Source organism: Ziziphus jujuba, chromosome 1, assembly GCF_031755915.1.
Source record: "Ziziphus jujuba cultivar Dongzao chromosome 1, ASM3175591v1".
Lineage (NCBI taxonomy): Eukaryota > Viridiplantae > Streptophyta > Magnoliopsida > Rosales > Rhamnaceae > Ziziphus > Ziziphus jujuba.
This window is the reverse complement of record NC_083379.1, coordinates 14,262,769-14,279,898: the sequence shown is the minus strand read 5'-3', so window position 1 is coordinate 14,279,898 and position 17,130 is coordinate 14,262,769. Positions and strand designations below refer to the sequence as shown.

The 17,130-nt window shown below is 34.1% G+C and overlaps 3 protein-coding genes across 3 annotated transcripts; 1 reads left to right on the top strand and 2 right to left on the bottom strand.

Moving 5' to 3' along the window:
• Window positions 1-269: 269 nt before the first annotated feature.
• Window positions 270-6,801, bottom strand: LOC132803826 (uncharacterized). The gene is made up of 11 exons (XM_060817429.1): window positions 5,772-6,801; window positions 3,476-3,683; window positions 2,692-3,161; window positions 2,473-2,616; window positions 2,153-2,368; window positions 1,968-2,063; window positions 1,287-1,879; window positions 1,080-1,175; window positions 871-999; window positions 528-790; window positions 270-409 (listed from the first exon to the last, which is right to left on the bottom strand). Exons 7-11 carry the CDS (start codon window positions 1,827-1,829, stop codon window positions 271-273), a joined length of 1,170 nt encoding a protein of 389 aa, XP_060673412.1. The 5' UTR covers window positions 1,830-1,879; window positions 1,968-2,063; window positions 2,153-2,368; window positions 2,473-2,616; window positions 2,692-3,161; window positions 3,476-3,683; window positions 5,772-6,801; the 3' UTR covers window position 270.
• Window positions 6,802-6,966: 165 nt separating this feature from the next.
• LOC107418804 (uncharacterized) lies at window positions 6,967-8,277 on the top strand. The gene has a single exon (XM_016027501.4). The coding sequence runs from the start codon at window positions 7,119-7,121 to the stop codon at window positions 8,169-8,171; it is 1,053 nt and encodes a 350-aa protein (XP_015882987.3). The 5' UTR covers window positions 6,967-7,118; the 3' UTR covers window positions 8,172-8,277.
• Window positions 8,278-9,370: 1,093 nt separating this feature from the next.
• LOC107418814 (vesicle-associated membrane protein 721) lies at window positions 9,371-16,045 on the bottom strand. The gene is made up of 5 exons (XM_016027508.4): window positions 15,479-16,045; window positions 14,196-14,337; window positions 13,986-14,106; window positions 11,585-11,647; window positions 9,371-9,776 (listed from the first exon to the last, which is right to left on the bottom strand). Exons 1-5 carry the CDS (start codon window positions 15,666-15,668, stop codon window positions 9,627-9,629), a joined length of 666 nt encoding a protein of 221 aa, XP_015882994.1. The 5' UTR covers window positions 15,669-16,045; the 3' UTR covers window positions 9,371-9,626.
• Between the last annotated feature and the right edge of the window lie 1,085 nt (window positions 16,046-17,130).

Genomic DNA, 17,130 nt, shown 5'->3' with positions numbered 1-17,130 from the left:
ATTACCGACGAAACCGTCGGTAATTTTTCCAGGGTTTATTTGTTGGTTACAAAAAAGCGTTTCTGTAATTACCGATGGTGAATCGGGAATTATCGATGCACCATCGATCACCATCTTTCCTTTAATTTTTACCACAACCGAGGGTTTTTTTTATCTTTTATCTTTTATCTTTTTTTTTTCAACGGTTGTCATTAGTAAAGATAGGTTCAGCATATTAAGATAACATTAGTATAACATTAGTATAGACCGTCATAACATTAAATATACGATCTACATTGAAAGTTTATTAAAGTACAAATCAACAGCATATTTTTTTCTAAAAAACATAATGTCTTGCGGACCAAATGAAGGGTTCTCCTCACTACTCATATATTCAATAAATTTCAGAGCGTAGACGCCACAATCACCCCTGCAGAATAGCATTAATGATTAGCATTAATGAAAACCAACTACGTGTATTTTCACACGTAACCACAATAAAAAAACAGCAGCAATACAAGTTGTTTGAAATGACAACACATTCATACCCATTATCTTGGCGGGGTGCATCTTTGATCATGGTCATCGTGAATGGATCTAAAGTGGGAGACACGTCCGGATTCTTCCCGTAATATCCCCCATCCCTCAATAGGTAAGGCAGCATATACGTAAGGCATTCCGCATTCTTCAACTCTCTATTCTGGACATATTTATTTCCCATATTTGGATCGTATAAATCAATATGCCGGGCCTTCAAGTCCACACATGCTGCCAACCAATGCGCGCCTCCATTGTTGACAGGGATGTACACCTGCAAATTAGAACATAACCTCATTATCCACAAAATGGGAAACTTAGTGAGAATTTTTTTCAATATATGTATGGACTTACATAATCACATATCTGCCACGACATGCTAGGTTTGGGTGACCTCCCACGCACATAGTTACAAAGGGTCGCATCACATGAATATGTGCTACGAGATGCCCTCCATATGGGATAACGTCCTTTGATGGATGACTGCCAAATAATGAAATATATACAATATAAAATATCATCAATATAACATTAAGCAACGCAGTAACATCCCATCATCTTACCCAAAATAACACGTCTAATATGGCACAGGTGTTGGTGAACATCTTCTCATTATCAAACCGCCTTTTTCGTATGAAATACAAAATAGGGTCAATATGCTGCAAAACCACATTAAAGGAAATAAGTAACAAGTGCGAGGTGATAAATAAAACATCATTCCAAACATAGGACCACAATGATTTTACATGAACATAAAACATATAACTTACATCGGAATTCAACCATCCTTCATCGGTCAGTAGCTCAGCAAAAAATTCATTTCCCACCGTCATATAAGATGTACACATGGTTGCTTCCTTCGGTGCCACCCTATACCACTCATCGAACGCCCTCTCCTTTGATGCATCAATAGGTCGAGTAAGATTAAATTTGACCTTCTTTTTACACGGGTCGGTGTAAGGAGAGATGACGTGATGTGACTGGTGGTAAACTCGACCGAATCGGCTTGTATCACCAACGTTATGCTTCCAATCTTCCACCTCAATCTCAGCTGATTGGTCATGATGTGGACTGTCAGCTGAAGCACCGATATCCCACCCGAAATGTAAAGGCCGATATGGCACCAAAGCCCAGGAATCCTCCACATAGGGTCCTCCAGGTACGATAGGCTCAAACGGTGCAGTACAATCATCATCCTCCTTCCTACCATTGGAACCGTCTATGGGTGCATCAAATTCTTCAGCTTGCTCTCCAACAGACGGTGCCACAGGGGATGATGGTCTAACCGAAGATGACGGTGAATGGCTATGCATATGATGCTCGGCTTGCAAAACACAATGATTATTTTTGCAGTTCCCAAACTCTAACAACAAATAATTGCTGAATTACAATATGTAATTTAATAATGCTGAAGCACTAAAGTAAAGTATACTAAGTTGTCTAAATGATACCTGATGCTTTTGTTGGTCAATAACAGAACTAAGCATCTTCCTTAACGCTGCCATCTCTTTATTTAATTCATCAACTTTTGCCTCCAAGCAAGCAAGCTAATCAATATCAATATCCAAAACATAAGTCAACATATATTAGTACAACATATGAAATACAAATTTGCGTGCAAGTAACAATTGCATACCCTGAAATTAGCATCTGGAGGGCCACTAGAATGCTCCTCAGCTTTGGACGCATCTTTAGCGCTAACATCTTTAGTGCCAACATCTTTAGCGCCAACTATTGGTGCTACAATTGGAGGTGACGTGTAGCGAACTTCATGTATGTCAACTGCTATTGTTCACCAGTAATCCATAGTCTTCTCCTCATCGGTAGCATCTAACGTCCAGTGCACAACATACTACATGCAATGAAGAAAGGAAAAAAAAGTAAATTTGGAAACTGACTATGGTAATGTAACTTGAATGTAGTCGTACCATGTAGTCTAAACAAAATTTGCCTTACATTGCTATTGGAGGAGAACCAATTATGGACAGCAAAATGGTTTGGTTGCCTTGGAGTATGCCATCCAAGGATCCTCGGACAACAGGTTTCCAACCGGTCGGCAAATTGGTTACCAAAATCAGGGATTGCTTCAAACCCCCACACCTACAAAATACAAATTATAGGTTATTAAATATAAATTTTAAGTAAACGCTACATGTATTAAATATATTACCGTACCTGAAACACCAATGGAAAACCTTTTAGGTCATAATACTGTGATATATTCTTTACTGCACGTCCTCGTCCTCGTTGCTGGAATGCATTGTGGAATGAGTTGATCGTCTCCTTGTAGCTCAGAATGCCCCAAGGGTAGGAATTAAATACGTCGAGATCAGCAACCAAATCAATGAATTTTTTTTTTTTATTTGAACCTTCAGATCCATTCCGAGTACACCATGAACTAAGAAATATAGTAACGCAATTCCAACAGCATCCCAATCATCCACAAAAAGTGTATCCTTGAATAGTCGTTCCAGTTCGGGCGGTTTTAAGTGTCCAAAACATGTTTGTCTATACTTTTCGAGCTGCTCACTTGTGAGGACACTTGTAATTACTTTGTTCGCCCCTATTGGATTCCCGAATGAATGTGCCCTACCTTTATTTATATCGGCATCCTGCAACATCCGTTCCTTTGGAGCATCGATGGGCTGCAATATGAATTACATAAATGGAACTGGCATCAACGATTTAATCATACCCTATTTTTCCACCCTAACTTGATAATAATAATTTCCAACTAAATCTTAAGACATATGGGTTCACATTTTTGCACAAGTGGTAATTACCGATGAAACCATCGGTAATCAACCTACAATGAACTAAAAAAAAAGCCCGATGGCCTATCGGCAATTACCGATGGCCATCGGGTGAAACTTTTCTTCAGTTTTCACATTCATGAATAAATACTGTCACATGTCTTATCATTTACCGCACAAAACAACCTAATGAATATAAAACTTACCATATCAGATGGGGGAGAGGAAAGTGGAACGTGCCCTCGAAGTTTGGTGCTTTCCGTCTCAGATTTGGATTTCTGCCTAGTAGTACGTTGACGCTTAGAGTCGGGTGCTGCTGCTGTGCTACCACCGCGTCTCTTACTTTCCACCTTCTTAACTCCCTTCTTCGGTTGACGTCGCAAGTTCCTCTTTGGTGCCATTATAAAGTACAACCTACAAATGTACATTGACAACATTAATAAACTTTTATCTACCTTTAACAACATTGTCAACTATGTATACATACATGTATAAATATCCGCAATCCTCAATTTCATACGCTCTCTTCCTAAGGATATTGTGCATGCCATAACATTTACTGAACATTTAATGTATAGCAGTGTGCATGCCATCTAAATCTTTCTATCTTCTTCTTCTTTAATTTTTTATTTTTTTCTTTTTTGGGGATAAAGTGTTTGCGTGTTTGCTTCTAGCTAACCATGTACCTAAAATTTTATGCATCGATCTTCTCTCTCTCTTTCTCTCTCTCTCTCTCTCTATATATATATATATATCTATACCTTTAGAAAGTACTATATATATATATATATATATCTATACCTTTAGAAAGTACTAACTTTGGAATTCTCAACTTCAATTCTAATTAATCATAAAGTATTTTTCTCTTTTCTCCTGGTCAAGGGCCACCACCAGGAAATCCAAATCCGGGTTGGGGCGCACCAACAGGGAACCAAGGGAAATGGGGAAGCAAACGGAATCATAATGCAGATAGATACTCAAATCAGAGGGATAGAGGATCTCACGGTGGGGATTCTGGTTATGGTGGGGGTAATAAACCTTGGAACAGGCAGTCATCGTTTGGTAATGGAGGGGGAGGGGGAGGGGGAGGGGGAGGTTCTTCAATGCCTCCGTTTAAGGGACAGAGAGTTTGCAAATATCATGAGAGTGGTCATTGCAAGAAGGGTGCTTCTTGTGATTATATGCACACTTAGAGAGGTTTTATTTTTAACATATCCATAGCAATAGCATCAGCCAGCAGAGGAAGAGCACTTTGATACTGTACAGTTTATTCCCCATTGGAGAGTTTTGACATGTATAAGCATTTTTTCTTTTCTATTTATTTGTAGAACAAAGTGCAGTCTTCTAGTAGTCGGCGACCTCACTTCTTTTTGCTTTCTCTCTCTCTCTCTCCCCCCTCCCTCTCTCTCTCTCTCTCTCTCTGATATATATATATTATGGTAATTTAAGGGTTTCAGCATGTGTTGGAATTTGTGGAAAGGATGGGTATGTTGATGTTGCTGCTTGTAAGGGTCCTTTTGGTCTTAGTCAACAACCGTTAAAACATATTACCTTTATCTAGACATGATGCTTTTATGCTTTTTGGATCAAATAAACGGCATCCTAGTTTTCATACATATTTGTGACACAAAATTCATAATATATTTCATTATTTTGTATATGAATACAAGGAAAAAAATCTGATAGGGAATTCTTGACGGTATTACATTCCTTTATGAATTACTATTAATTTCTCTCTTTCTCTCTCTCTCTCTCTCTCTCTCTCTCTCTTTCTCTCATTCTTTCCCAAAAAATACCCAAAAAAAATAATCATAAAGTATTTCTCTCATTTTTCCTCTAATTAATTCTCTCTCTCTCTCTCTCTCTCTCTCTCTCTCTCTCTCTCTCTCTCTCTCTCTCTCTCTCTCTTTCTCTCTTTCTCTTATCTTCAATTCTATATATATATCTATACCCAAAAAAAAACATTTTTTATAAAAATTTAAAAAAAAAAAAAACACCGTGTCGTCTGGGTGTCGTTCATCCCAGACGACATGTCGTTCAATCCATTTTCAACCCTTGTCCGGGTCGACCCGAACCCGCCTAAACCAGCACCGACCCGATTCTTGACCCGGTTATTTCTTCCACCTCCGGCCACCGATCAAGGCCAAACCGGTCCCATTTTTTTCCTCTCTTCATTTCCTACTAATGCCCAATATCAATCTATCCTAAATCTTCAAAAAATAAATCCGCCTAAACCAGTACCGACTCGATTCTTCACCGGGTTATTTCTTCCACCTCCGGCCACTGATCAAGGTCAAACCGGTCCCATTTTTTTCCTCTCTTCATTTCCTACTAATGCCCAATATCAATCTATCCTAAATCTTCAAAAAATATAAACACAAAAATTATAAATAAAAACCCACTCCACGGCAACGAAAGAAATAAACATAAAGCCAAATCCACACAAAAACAACCCACACCGGTCCCACGGCAACAAATAAAGAAAAAGATTCAACCAATTACCTTATTCCCTGTGCTGAGATGAGATCCTAATGTTTGGCTTTTCCACGACAGCTTCGGTTTGGTTGTTTGTATTTGTGTGTTCGTGTATAAAGCCGTTTGTTTGCTTTTTTTGTATTTTTGTATTTGTATGAAAGTGTAAAGACGTTTAGAAAAGGAATAGTTGATTTTTGTTTGGTTTTAAAAATAAGAGGATATATAAGTAATTGTTTTTTGTTTGAAGGTTATAAGAGATATTAAGGGGTAGATCAAAAAAGAAATGAATTGAGGGGGCAAAATTCATGAAGCTCGGTCCTACAGGATATTGGGCCAAATTCCCCTTAATAAAAATTTTATCTTTAAAAAAAGAAGGGGAAAAAAAAAATGCTAAAATTCGATGGAAAATTTTGAAAACTTTTTATGAAAATTTCCATCCAAATTTTATGGTCATCGATGAAGGTTATGGTAATTTTGCACAAAGCTTTTTAAGAATTACCACAATAATTTAGAATACAAAACAACAAGTGGAGGATTTATGGATCACAAAGTTCTCAAATTAGGGTAAGAATTTATACTTGTATATGCTCCTTTTTTTAATTTTTTTTATTTTTACAATTAGAAATATATATATATATATATATATATCAATACATCTTTAATATACATATAATTACCATTTTAATATTTTTGTTGATAAAATAATTTCATATTATCTGTTGAAGTGACAATACAAAGTTGCAAACAGTTGTAATCAAAAATCAATTACCAAAAAAAAAAAAAAAGGCTAAAATTTCTGAATATTTCCAAAATTAAAACAATTCTCTGAATTATGGTTTGGTAATGTGTATCCTTTGGTAACATCGTGATTTCTTTTTCTTTTTTTCATCTAACTATATATAATTTTCTTAGCTCTTGAATGTTTGTTAATGATAATTATAATTCATTAAGCATTTTAATTCACTATAAATTGAAAAATAAATAAAATTTAAAATTATATCCAACTTGATTTTATGTTTTTCTTTTTTTCTCTTCCAACTTGATATTTATGTTTTTCTTTTTTTCTCTTAGTTTTTATATTATTTAAGAGTACAATAAATTCTAATTACTGTAAATTAACATCAATAAACATGTAAAACCCAGCAATTTATATATAATTAGATAGAAAAAAAACCTCAAAAACAAAAATTAGCCTCCTTTAGTACGTGATGAAATAACAAATTATTACTTTGTCGTAGCAAAAAAAAATAATAATAATAAATTTTGGTATCTTTAATAATTTCTACGATTTACGTACCTAAAACCAATTTATTTTATAACAAAACATAACAATATACAAAAATAAAAAAAATTTGTATTTTCGTTTATTCTTTAATGCCTTGCAGCAAGACGCTGTATTTAGGGGTTAGGGCTTTTGATGAAGTTAAAACCGAAAGCAAAAAGAAAAAATCCCAATCAAAAACCTCAAAATCATCGACCATGAAAATAAAATCAAAATCATCCAAGCTTGAACAGAGAAACAAAAAGATCCCACCTTTACCATCATCGTCGTCTTCTTCTTCAAACCCATCGGAGTTCGCATTCGCCATAACCAGAATCGCAGTGTCGCAGATCTGCCAATCAGTCGGCTACAGAAAAACCCACCTCTCCGCCCTCGAAACCCTAACCGACATCGCCACCAAGTACCTCCGCGGAATCGCCGCCTCCGCCTCCTCCTCCGCTGCATCCTCCAACCGCACCCAATCCAACCTCTTTGACATCGTCCAAGCACTCCACGACCTCCACTCCGTCCAGGGCTTCCCCGGCGCATCCGATCTCCACCGAACCGACTACTGCTTGCTACGCTCCAGTGTCCTTCTCGAGATAACCAACTTCGTCAGGAACACCGTCGAAACCCCATTCGACAGGCCGATTCCACGTCGAGAGGAGGATCCGACCGAGCAGAAGAGGATATGTGATGGCTGCTGGAGAAACCATACCGGAGCTCCGCATGTTCCAAGATGGCTGCCGGAGTTTCCAGACCGGAGTAAATGCGGGGTTGTTGGGTCGGTGGTGGAGAAGCGGAGGAAGGAAGAGGAGTTGTGGGAGAATTCATTGGGAGAGAGCAAGAATGGTGGTGGGAGTGTGATTGAAAATGGGGATGTTGTTGGGGTGGTGGTGATGAAGAAGAAGAGGGAATTGGGGGCGAAGAGAGGGAAAGTGAGGTTTAGGATTGGAGGGATTGAGGAGGTGAAAGAGAGGGAAGCAGGAGGTGGTGTTGGTTTGGGTGTGAATTTTTCGAGGAGTGGGGTTTGTAGAGGAGGGAAAAGAGTGTGTTTGGATAGTGAGAAACGTAGAAATGGTTGCGAGATAGAAAAATTTTCTGTAGGAACTGAAAATGATGATCATGATGATCATGATGGTAATGTTGTTGTTGGTGAAAGATAGCCCATTTTGATAGAAATTGTAAAGGAGGGAAGAGATATAGATTTTGTTACACGTAACATTGCATAATTCATATCCATTAAAAAAATATTCGAGGGGATTTCACATATTTTATTCCAGAATTTTCTTCGAACCTTTTTTTTTTTAATTTCTTTTGGGAAGTTTTTCAATTTTTTTCTGCCTAGGTATAAATGTTTGAGGCCTTTGCAACCTAAAAGTCTTCTTTTTTTGTTTTTCCAACGAAAAATGGTTTGTTTATTTGAGTGTTGTAAAGAAACGATGTGGTTTGTGTAGTAATTATCTTATAAAATAACCAAAATCATTAATTTCTAAAGAATATATGCTTATATATGTATATATAAATTCAAACTTTGTCAGCATACGAGCATTTGATAATAAAATGAAGTCCTGAATTTCAACGACTTTGTGCGAAGAAAGTTCCCCACTTCTCTGATTTATAATGTTCAAAAATGAGAAAATTTATTTTTTTTCCAATTAAAAAAAAAAAAAAAGAAGAAGCATTTCTTGTATATATTGTCCATAAAAAAGAAGCATTTCTTGTATATATTGTCCATCAAAAACTATCCTTTTTATGAAAATTAACTAATGATGCAATCTACTTTTATGAAAGTTAACTATGAACCAATGATATGTACACGTACAAAGTCCACGCTAATCAACAGTATGAAATTAAAATCAAAATGAGAGAATTTTAGAAGAGAGACATAATAAAATTTCGAAATAACTAAAAAAAAAAATAAAAAGAAAGCTAAGATAATTTGTATGCATTTAAATATTTGTTGCTGGTAAATCTGTATGCATTTAAATAGCTGTACACACGTACATAACATATGTATGTATATTGAGTATAGTCTGTAATCTAATTTGTTAACACAAACAAGCTTAGCCTAAGGCATTATCAAAGATTCTACGACGATCAAGAATCAAGGGTCATAGCTCTCACCAAAACAATTTCCAAACTGCATTTGAATTCAGAAAATTTTGATAAAGAAAATAATGATTTACAGAACTTTGACCCACAGAGACGCACACTTTCAGAATCACAATTGGCAATCACCAATTAAGCATCAGAGTACACCATATTGTAATAACCTTTATGTAAAACAAATTTTATCATTGCAAAAGCATTCTTATAACGTATTCTCAGCCCAAAAAAAAAAAAAAAGCATTCTTAGAACATCTTTATATAGGGTATTGCAAAAGCATTCTTATAACGTATTCTCAGCCCAAAAAAAAAAGCATTCTTAGAACATCTTTATATAGGGTCCATTCACACACAAAGATGAAATTTTTGTGCCCAATACCTGGATATTAACTGCTTTTTCACTACATACAGAGTCACAACATAGATTTAATGTTTCATATAATAACAATAGTTGCAAAAGTAAAGTATTCGACTGGGATGATGATCAAAAGCCTTCCTTCAGAGAGAGATTCTCATTTTCCACAGTTGAAACCATGACATACAGACAGGACTATGATAAGAATCAACGCGATCAGAATTCCCAAAACAATCAGTTTTATCTTCATATTTTGCAGCCACATTTTCCTCCTAATTTTTGTCCCTGTTGTCCGAAAGTCTTGTGCCTGTACGTTCAGATCAATATTCACAATGTAGACATACACATTAAATCTACTTCTTTAAAGGAAATTAAAAACCGAAAGATTAAACACATTTCAATCACCATCGATTTATATATTAGTAACATGATAAATTTATGTTAAATGACCCCATCGCTTAACAAACAACCACCACAAATATGCATAGCCAATTTCTTATACTAATTATAAAAATTTCCTCAAAGCAAATTAGTTATCACTCTCGATGAACCAATAAGAGCTTTCTAGACCTTACCTAGTGCCATACAAGACAAAAATATTGTCACCAGTGAACAATTAGAACATACTGGCGTTGACATCTATCTTCAGAAAAATTAACAAGAGCAATAGAAACATGAAATCTGGTGAATAGTTATGTCAAGCTAGCTTTCATTGATATATATATATATATAAATAATATAAAAGGAAACAAAAAAAAAAAAAAGGCATTTGCTCACATTTTTGCAATGGATTTCCATGAATATTGATATTCCTATCAGCACTTTGACTAACATCAATTTTCCACTATTATATCAACTGACTTATTCCTATGTGTTTCCCCACCAACAAGTTGATTTGTGGTGGTTATATCAACTTTCTTCATCTTTATATTCAACCCAAACCGTGCTAGTCTTACTAGTGTTTTAAACATCCCAAAAGCAAATAAATCAAATTACAACCATAGGCCACAGCTTCATATTGGAGGGTTAAAATCAAATAAGGATAAAAAGAAAGTAAAACAAGAACCTCATATGGGAACTTGGATTTTCTCTTCATAGTCCAATAACTATATACCTTGACAATAAGGCTGCTATCCATATTAGTTAACATCCCAATGTTTCATCAAGAACACCATACAAGTTCATTCACATTCAATTCAGGAGGGAAAGCAGTGATGAATAAAAAGATTTAACTCCTTGGGCCAAGTCAAAATTTAATACCAGACAGATTTTTACTAAGGCTTTAAGCAAAGGAGGTTTATTTTATTATTATTAAATTTTTTTTTTCCCACTTAAAAGCTAGAGTTTCTAGATATTACCAACTTCAGAAGTTCAGAATAGTTCATATTGTTTTGCTGGTAACATGGTAATATGTAACTTGCATATTCTCTCTCTATAAAACAATGAGACCTCTCATATATATGGTGGTTTCACCTTCTAAAATAAAAAGGTTAGGAAGTGGGGCCTGAGTCTTGTGAACCAGAAACCATTGTTCAGTTATATCTCCAGCATGCCTCAAACATGTTCTTAACTTTAGTATTTATCCGAGTTTATTATGCATGAGCAACATGGACAAATCAGCTAAAAGCCCAAAAGCATATTTTTTGTTTACTTTTGTTGCTTTGTTAAGTTAACCACTGAAACTGGTAGTTGTATTTTTCAACTATCATACTGCATAAAATTAAAACAAAGATAAATATTCCAAATGCGTTAAAAATGTGATGAACCATATTTTTGAAAGTTTAGGATTTAGAGGTTAAATGAATGTATTATTCAAGTTAATCTTGTATAAAATCTAAAAAAGAATACTTCCCTTCTAAAATTTGAAGGGGCATATATTATTTAAACACATGCATTAAACAGATATAAACATTATAAAACTAGTCATATCTTACTATGCATGACATGGTTATGATAAACGATTACGATTCATTTTCTACAAAACAACAAACTATGGTTTACATCTTGACAACCTTACAAACGCACATATACATACACACTTCATACATGCATTACATGCGCACAAATAGCATGTAAAGAATGTGAGCGTACAGGCTGAAACAGAGTGCTACTTACCTGTTGATGAAGGTTCTCAGTCTTATCAACTAGAAGTTCTATCTTTTCACCTCTATCTAAAACCTGCATAAAAAATAAAAGGATGTGAGACAAATCCTAGAAAATCCATAGACAAGGAATGAGAAGATCCCCTTGAGAAAACAGGTTAATACAATCTGTGAGAGAGAGAGAGAATTCCTTACACCAGTAAAAATGGCTCACCAATATTTTAGTAACATACTTTACTACCAATGTCCAAACAAACTTGGTTTTTACATAACATATATATTGACAAATAAATAAACAATTGATCCATATAATATATAATATATTGATATCAAAGTTGACACTGCCAACCATATATATTAGAAACATTAAAAAGCACAAGTTAACTCACTAATATATACTGCAAGAATAGAGTGAGCCCAGGATAGTAAGTAGCCAAGAGTCATAGTTTCTATGAAATACACTTTGCAGTCAACTTTTTTCCTATTTCAGTTCTTTCTCCCTCGGAGAAAGATTCAATTTGACATGAAGCAAGACCAAGTATGGTGAAACTACCTAATAGTATAGGAAAAGAGAATAAATCATAATATTTTTTAATTTTAGGAGGTAACTACTTTAAAATAACTGGCAACTACATGAAATGCAGTAATGCTTCCAGTGCCCCTAAATCTTCTTTGACACACAATATCATAATGAAATATTTCTATTACCAAGGATCGGAAAATGACAACTTCCTTTGCATTCTTAAAGAGTTCCTCCTCTAATAAAAAAACACAACTATTCAATTATAATCTTATAGCATTTAGAAACCTGAGTTAAAAACTCCAGAAGTCAAAAAAGCATCTAGAGTTTTATCCCATCAAGAATACCCTACTTCTCCAATTCAATACAGGACTGACAAAGAACCCGTCATACCAAAATGCAACTGCTTTCATTGAAAAATTAAGCATGATATTAAGTTTAATAACTAGACCCCTGGTAGAATAACTTAATTGAATGACTAGGGCATCCTCAAATGTCCCATGGTTCACATGCCCTCAACTGAGCCCACTCTCATAACTAGGTTCTCAATCCACCCTAGTGGGTGAGACACGGTGGATGCCATATGGAGGTAAAGTTGCCATCCTTGAAAAACAGACCTGAAACAAAAGCCAGGTATGGCTACAAACTTTTATTTAAACTAATTGTTTTATTTCTTTCATTTCCCTTTCTATACATTGGTTATATAAGCACTCACTGGGCACATAAAAATCTAACAGAGAGCTTAAAGAAAGTTTTATTATAAGTAAACAATTTTAATCAACAAAAATGATCGCATGTTCACATTGCTCTAATCTAATATAGATTCATTTCTTTCTACTAACAGTTCTCTTTTGCTTTAACTTTCCATATATCTTATTTTTCTTTTTTGAAGTTTTTACAAATTCCCTTTAGCTTTGCTAAAGATCCACAAAAATAGCAAATTTACCTAACAACAATTCATCGTGTGCAATTTAATCTATGAATCTACCATTAGGGAGCACTCATTCTTGAAGTAGTAAATTTTCATTACGTTACAGCAGTTTTTGCGTTCAAGAAAATTTCATTGCCATTCTTATTTGCTGGTTCTGAAACCCAATTCAATAATTAATAAGAACATATTATACAAAGATCATGGAGTTTTGGTATCTTATATATATATATATATATTTTTTTTTTTTTTTAACAGCACTCTATAAAATTTTTGGAATAAGAAATCCCAATTCCAAGTATCAAGAAATAGTCTTCAGTATAACATGTTAACTTCCCAATTCAGTAATGCTATAGACACCAAAATGTTCACCAATTTAGTTACCAAATGACACGTGTTAAAATATTATTGATTGACCTATTGATATAACCTAAATATGAAAACGTAAGCCTTAAATGGATAAATGAATTTATAAATAAAATAAATAAATAATGTTGGCACATCATCTACCACATCATTTGGTAAATAAATTTGGTGGACATTTTGGCAACTCTAGTATTATTGTTCCTACTTTCCAACTCTACAGACCACAAGGATCAATTTTCAAAAGTTACTTAGGTTTTTAGCTTAAAGTGTCTGTCTAAACAAAATTCTCTCTGTTTTTTTATTTTTTTTTTATTTTTTATTTTTTTTTTGTTTCACATGCTAAGTCTCGAAAGTCAAAAACGAAAAAACATTTCTATGTAGGTTTCACATTTTGCAATAATTTCCAGATCAATCAAACAACCCATTAACTCTTATCAAATTCCCAAATCCAGGAAACTGTATTTTGACAATTTAGAATCAAATATACTTCTCAGAAGCTGAGCATTCTATGCAATTGGATTCAATAAAATTATAAGACATTCAACCAAAAAAAATCTAATAGAGGTTTAGTAATTGATGAAGCAAAATGATAGCATCTACCTTTTCGATATTCTCCATCATCACGCCTTTAACTTCTGAAACCTGGGCCTTCACCTTTGCAAGCTTACTTATCTCTTCAGGATGATCAACACAGTACTGCATGTGTTCCTTCAGTTTCGGCCTGCATTAAATACAAAGTACATCAGTTAATTGTAACAAGAAATCAGCTAATCACGATGCTTATAGATGACCTGAATGGGAGTACATTACCCAAATTCCTTGTTAAGGCTGTTGGCAGGAGCTGTGGCAGCCTTGCCACCACCATATTTTGACACAAAGTCATCCTTGATACGCTCTAGAAAAGCTATAGGTACTTGTCTTCCAACTGATTCGTCAGCAACCACACAATATGCTGCAACATCAACAATCTTCAGTCAGTATACCAAAATAGTGAGATAAGTAATTTAAGGAAGGTAGGAAACCACTATGCTGGATTGATTACTTATATTGTGAAGAAATAGCATTAAGTAGGTCTTTCAACATTCTAGATGTTTGACTGAATTTTTATCCAATCTTGAATAGCAATAACCTATAATGAAATTGTCACTCCTACAGCTATTGACATCCCAATTTCTCATTTATGGTTTGTACTTTTGACAAACTACTGCTTTTAGTCGGAAGAAATAAAGTATACACATGTCACCCCATGTTGACTTTCTGACTTCCGAAAGCAACGATCTATTTAATGTGCAAATGACCAAACTTCAACATCCTAATTGAGAACTTTCTGAAATTTTAGAAGATAAAGAAGCCCTGATTGGACACTAATAGGACAGAATTTTGCAGAACTAATACAATTTAATTGTTTCCATGCTTGCAGAGTTGTAGGACATTTTATATCTCTGATATACAAATGTAATCAGTCACATTATAAGGTAAAATGCATTCATATACGTCAGTATATAGGCAAAGAACTATCTGATTTCAAAATATACTTGCTACAGAAACAAGAACGTCCAGCGCCTCGTAAATTCATAATATATTATCTCACCTCTAGCTCTAAATAAAATAGAATAAAAAGGAAAAACAAATTCCACATTAATTCTTTAAAAAAAAAAATTATTCTATAATTGCAAACCCTTACTCTACTTGTTTTATTCATTTGCTTATGTCGGTTGCTGAGAAACCGTTCCAAAAAAGACAATAATTGAAAGGATAAGATTTCCTATTTTCATCCCATTTCCCATGGTTTCCCAAGAAGCAAACAGATCCTTATATCCTTCCACATCTTTTCGAATCCGTACAAGAAAATCAGTAAGACAAGAAAAGAAAAGGGCAAAAAAAAAAAAAAAAAAAAAAAAACCAGCAACAACAGATCCTTCCATACGAAACCGAACGAAACAGCAAAGCTCAGTTAAAATACCAAACGAAAACAACAGAATAGCGAAGTGAACCGAACAAATCCGAAACTGCCTTGTAGAGAAATGGCATAATTTTCCAATTTGGAACAATTTTCTAGGAAATCAAACAAGAAGAGAAAAGAAGGAACATACTGAAGCCATTATCGACGAGGTAATTGAAGGTGTGGCCATCACAGTTGTAAGTAAACTTGTTGTTAGCAGCAGGAAGCTTCTGGAGGCACTGAAACGCTATAGAATTGAAATTGCCACTGAATTCCGTGTACTCCGACAGAATCACTGTCCCTCTCGAAACGAAGGCGTAGATCAGGGACTTCTGGCCCATCTTCTTCTTCTTCTTCTCCAAAAACAAACCGAAAAGCTCAGAGATTTCTCTCTGCTCTGCTCTGCTCTCTCTTTAGGTTTTTCAAAGAGGACAAAAAAAAAAAAAAAGAGAGAGAGAGAGAGAGAGAGAGAGAGAGAGAGGGTTTTTCTTTTTCTTATTTCGATTTTATTTTTCTTTTTTTGCTTTTGATTTTGGGGTCGGACTGGAATCCGCGTTAAGCTTATTTTTCTTTTTTTACTTTTTTTTATTTTAGGTGGTTCTAGAGAGAGAGAGAGAGAGGAAAATGAGAAAGGTAAAGTTGTGTGCTGTGGAAGGCTTTAATTAGGTTTGAAAGTAAGAGAGAGAGAGAGAGAGAGGAATAGAAGAATTAGAGGGAGAGTGGAATCGAAGAAAAGTGGAGGGGGACTTTAAAGTTTAATTATGGGGGTTTTAGATTAGAGATTGAGATTTAGATTTAGGACGACAGTTTTCATATGGTTTTATACTCATCGGTTCTCCATGAGCTCTTTCTTTTTTCTTTTTTTTTCTTTTTCAAGATTTATATTAATCGTTTTCTGTTTTGTTTTTTTTCTTTTTCTTCAAAAAAAATTATATTTTAGTTTAACTCATATTTTGTTTCTTTCAATAAAATTATACATGTACAGACAACCAATTTACTGTTATATCCTCATTTTCTTTATACTTGTTTTTAAACAACAATTATATTATTTTCCTTTATCTACTTGTTTTCTTTTTCCCCTCTTATGCAAATTCTTTTTTCTTTTTTTTCTTTGGAACAGGTATTTGAATTTATAAATAAATGAGAAACTACGATAATAAAATAATAAAATAAGTTCGTTTTTGCACATTAATATGGGAAAAAAGTTCAAATGGTTATTTGGGAAAAATATAAAGGTTGACTTGTATATAGATATATATTGACTAATACATATATATATATATATATATATGTGTGTGTGTGTATTGGCATACGTTAAATTGAGGTTTTCTAACGTTTGTCTACCAGATGAGATTAAACTTAAAACAAAAGAAATTGCAAAGAGACTTTATACGTAATTTCTTAAAAATGAAGTACTTTTCCAGAAAACAAAAAAAAAAAAGAAAAAAAAAGAAAGAAATGCTAAATCGAAACAAAATAAAATGTGGTGGAGCTACATAGCCCCTACACTATAATTTTTCAAAATATATACGAACTTTTAAAAGTTAATAGAGATGACTATTTTATAAATCTACCCTAAAAAATGTAGTCAATCTTCTGAAAAAGAACAAATTACAGAAACTTCCATTTTAGTTTTTTCAACTATTATAAATAAATACTTTTACAATTTATTTCAATGCAAATGCTACACTTTTTTACTTTACCATCACTAATAAAATATATATATATATATATATAAACTCTCCCAATAAAAACAAACCCCTGTACTGTACATTTAACAATCATCAAAGCTCATTACTAAAA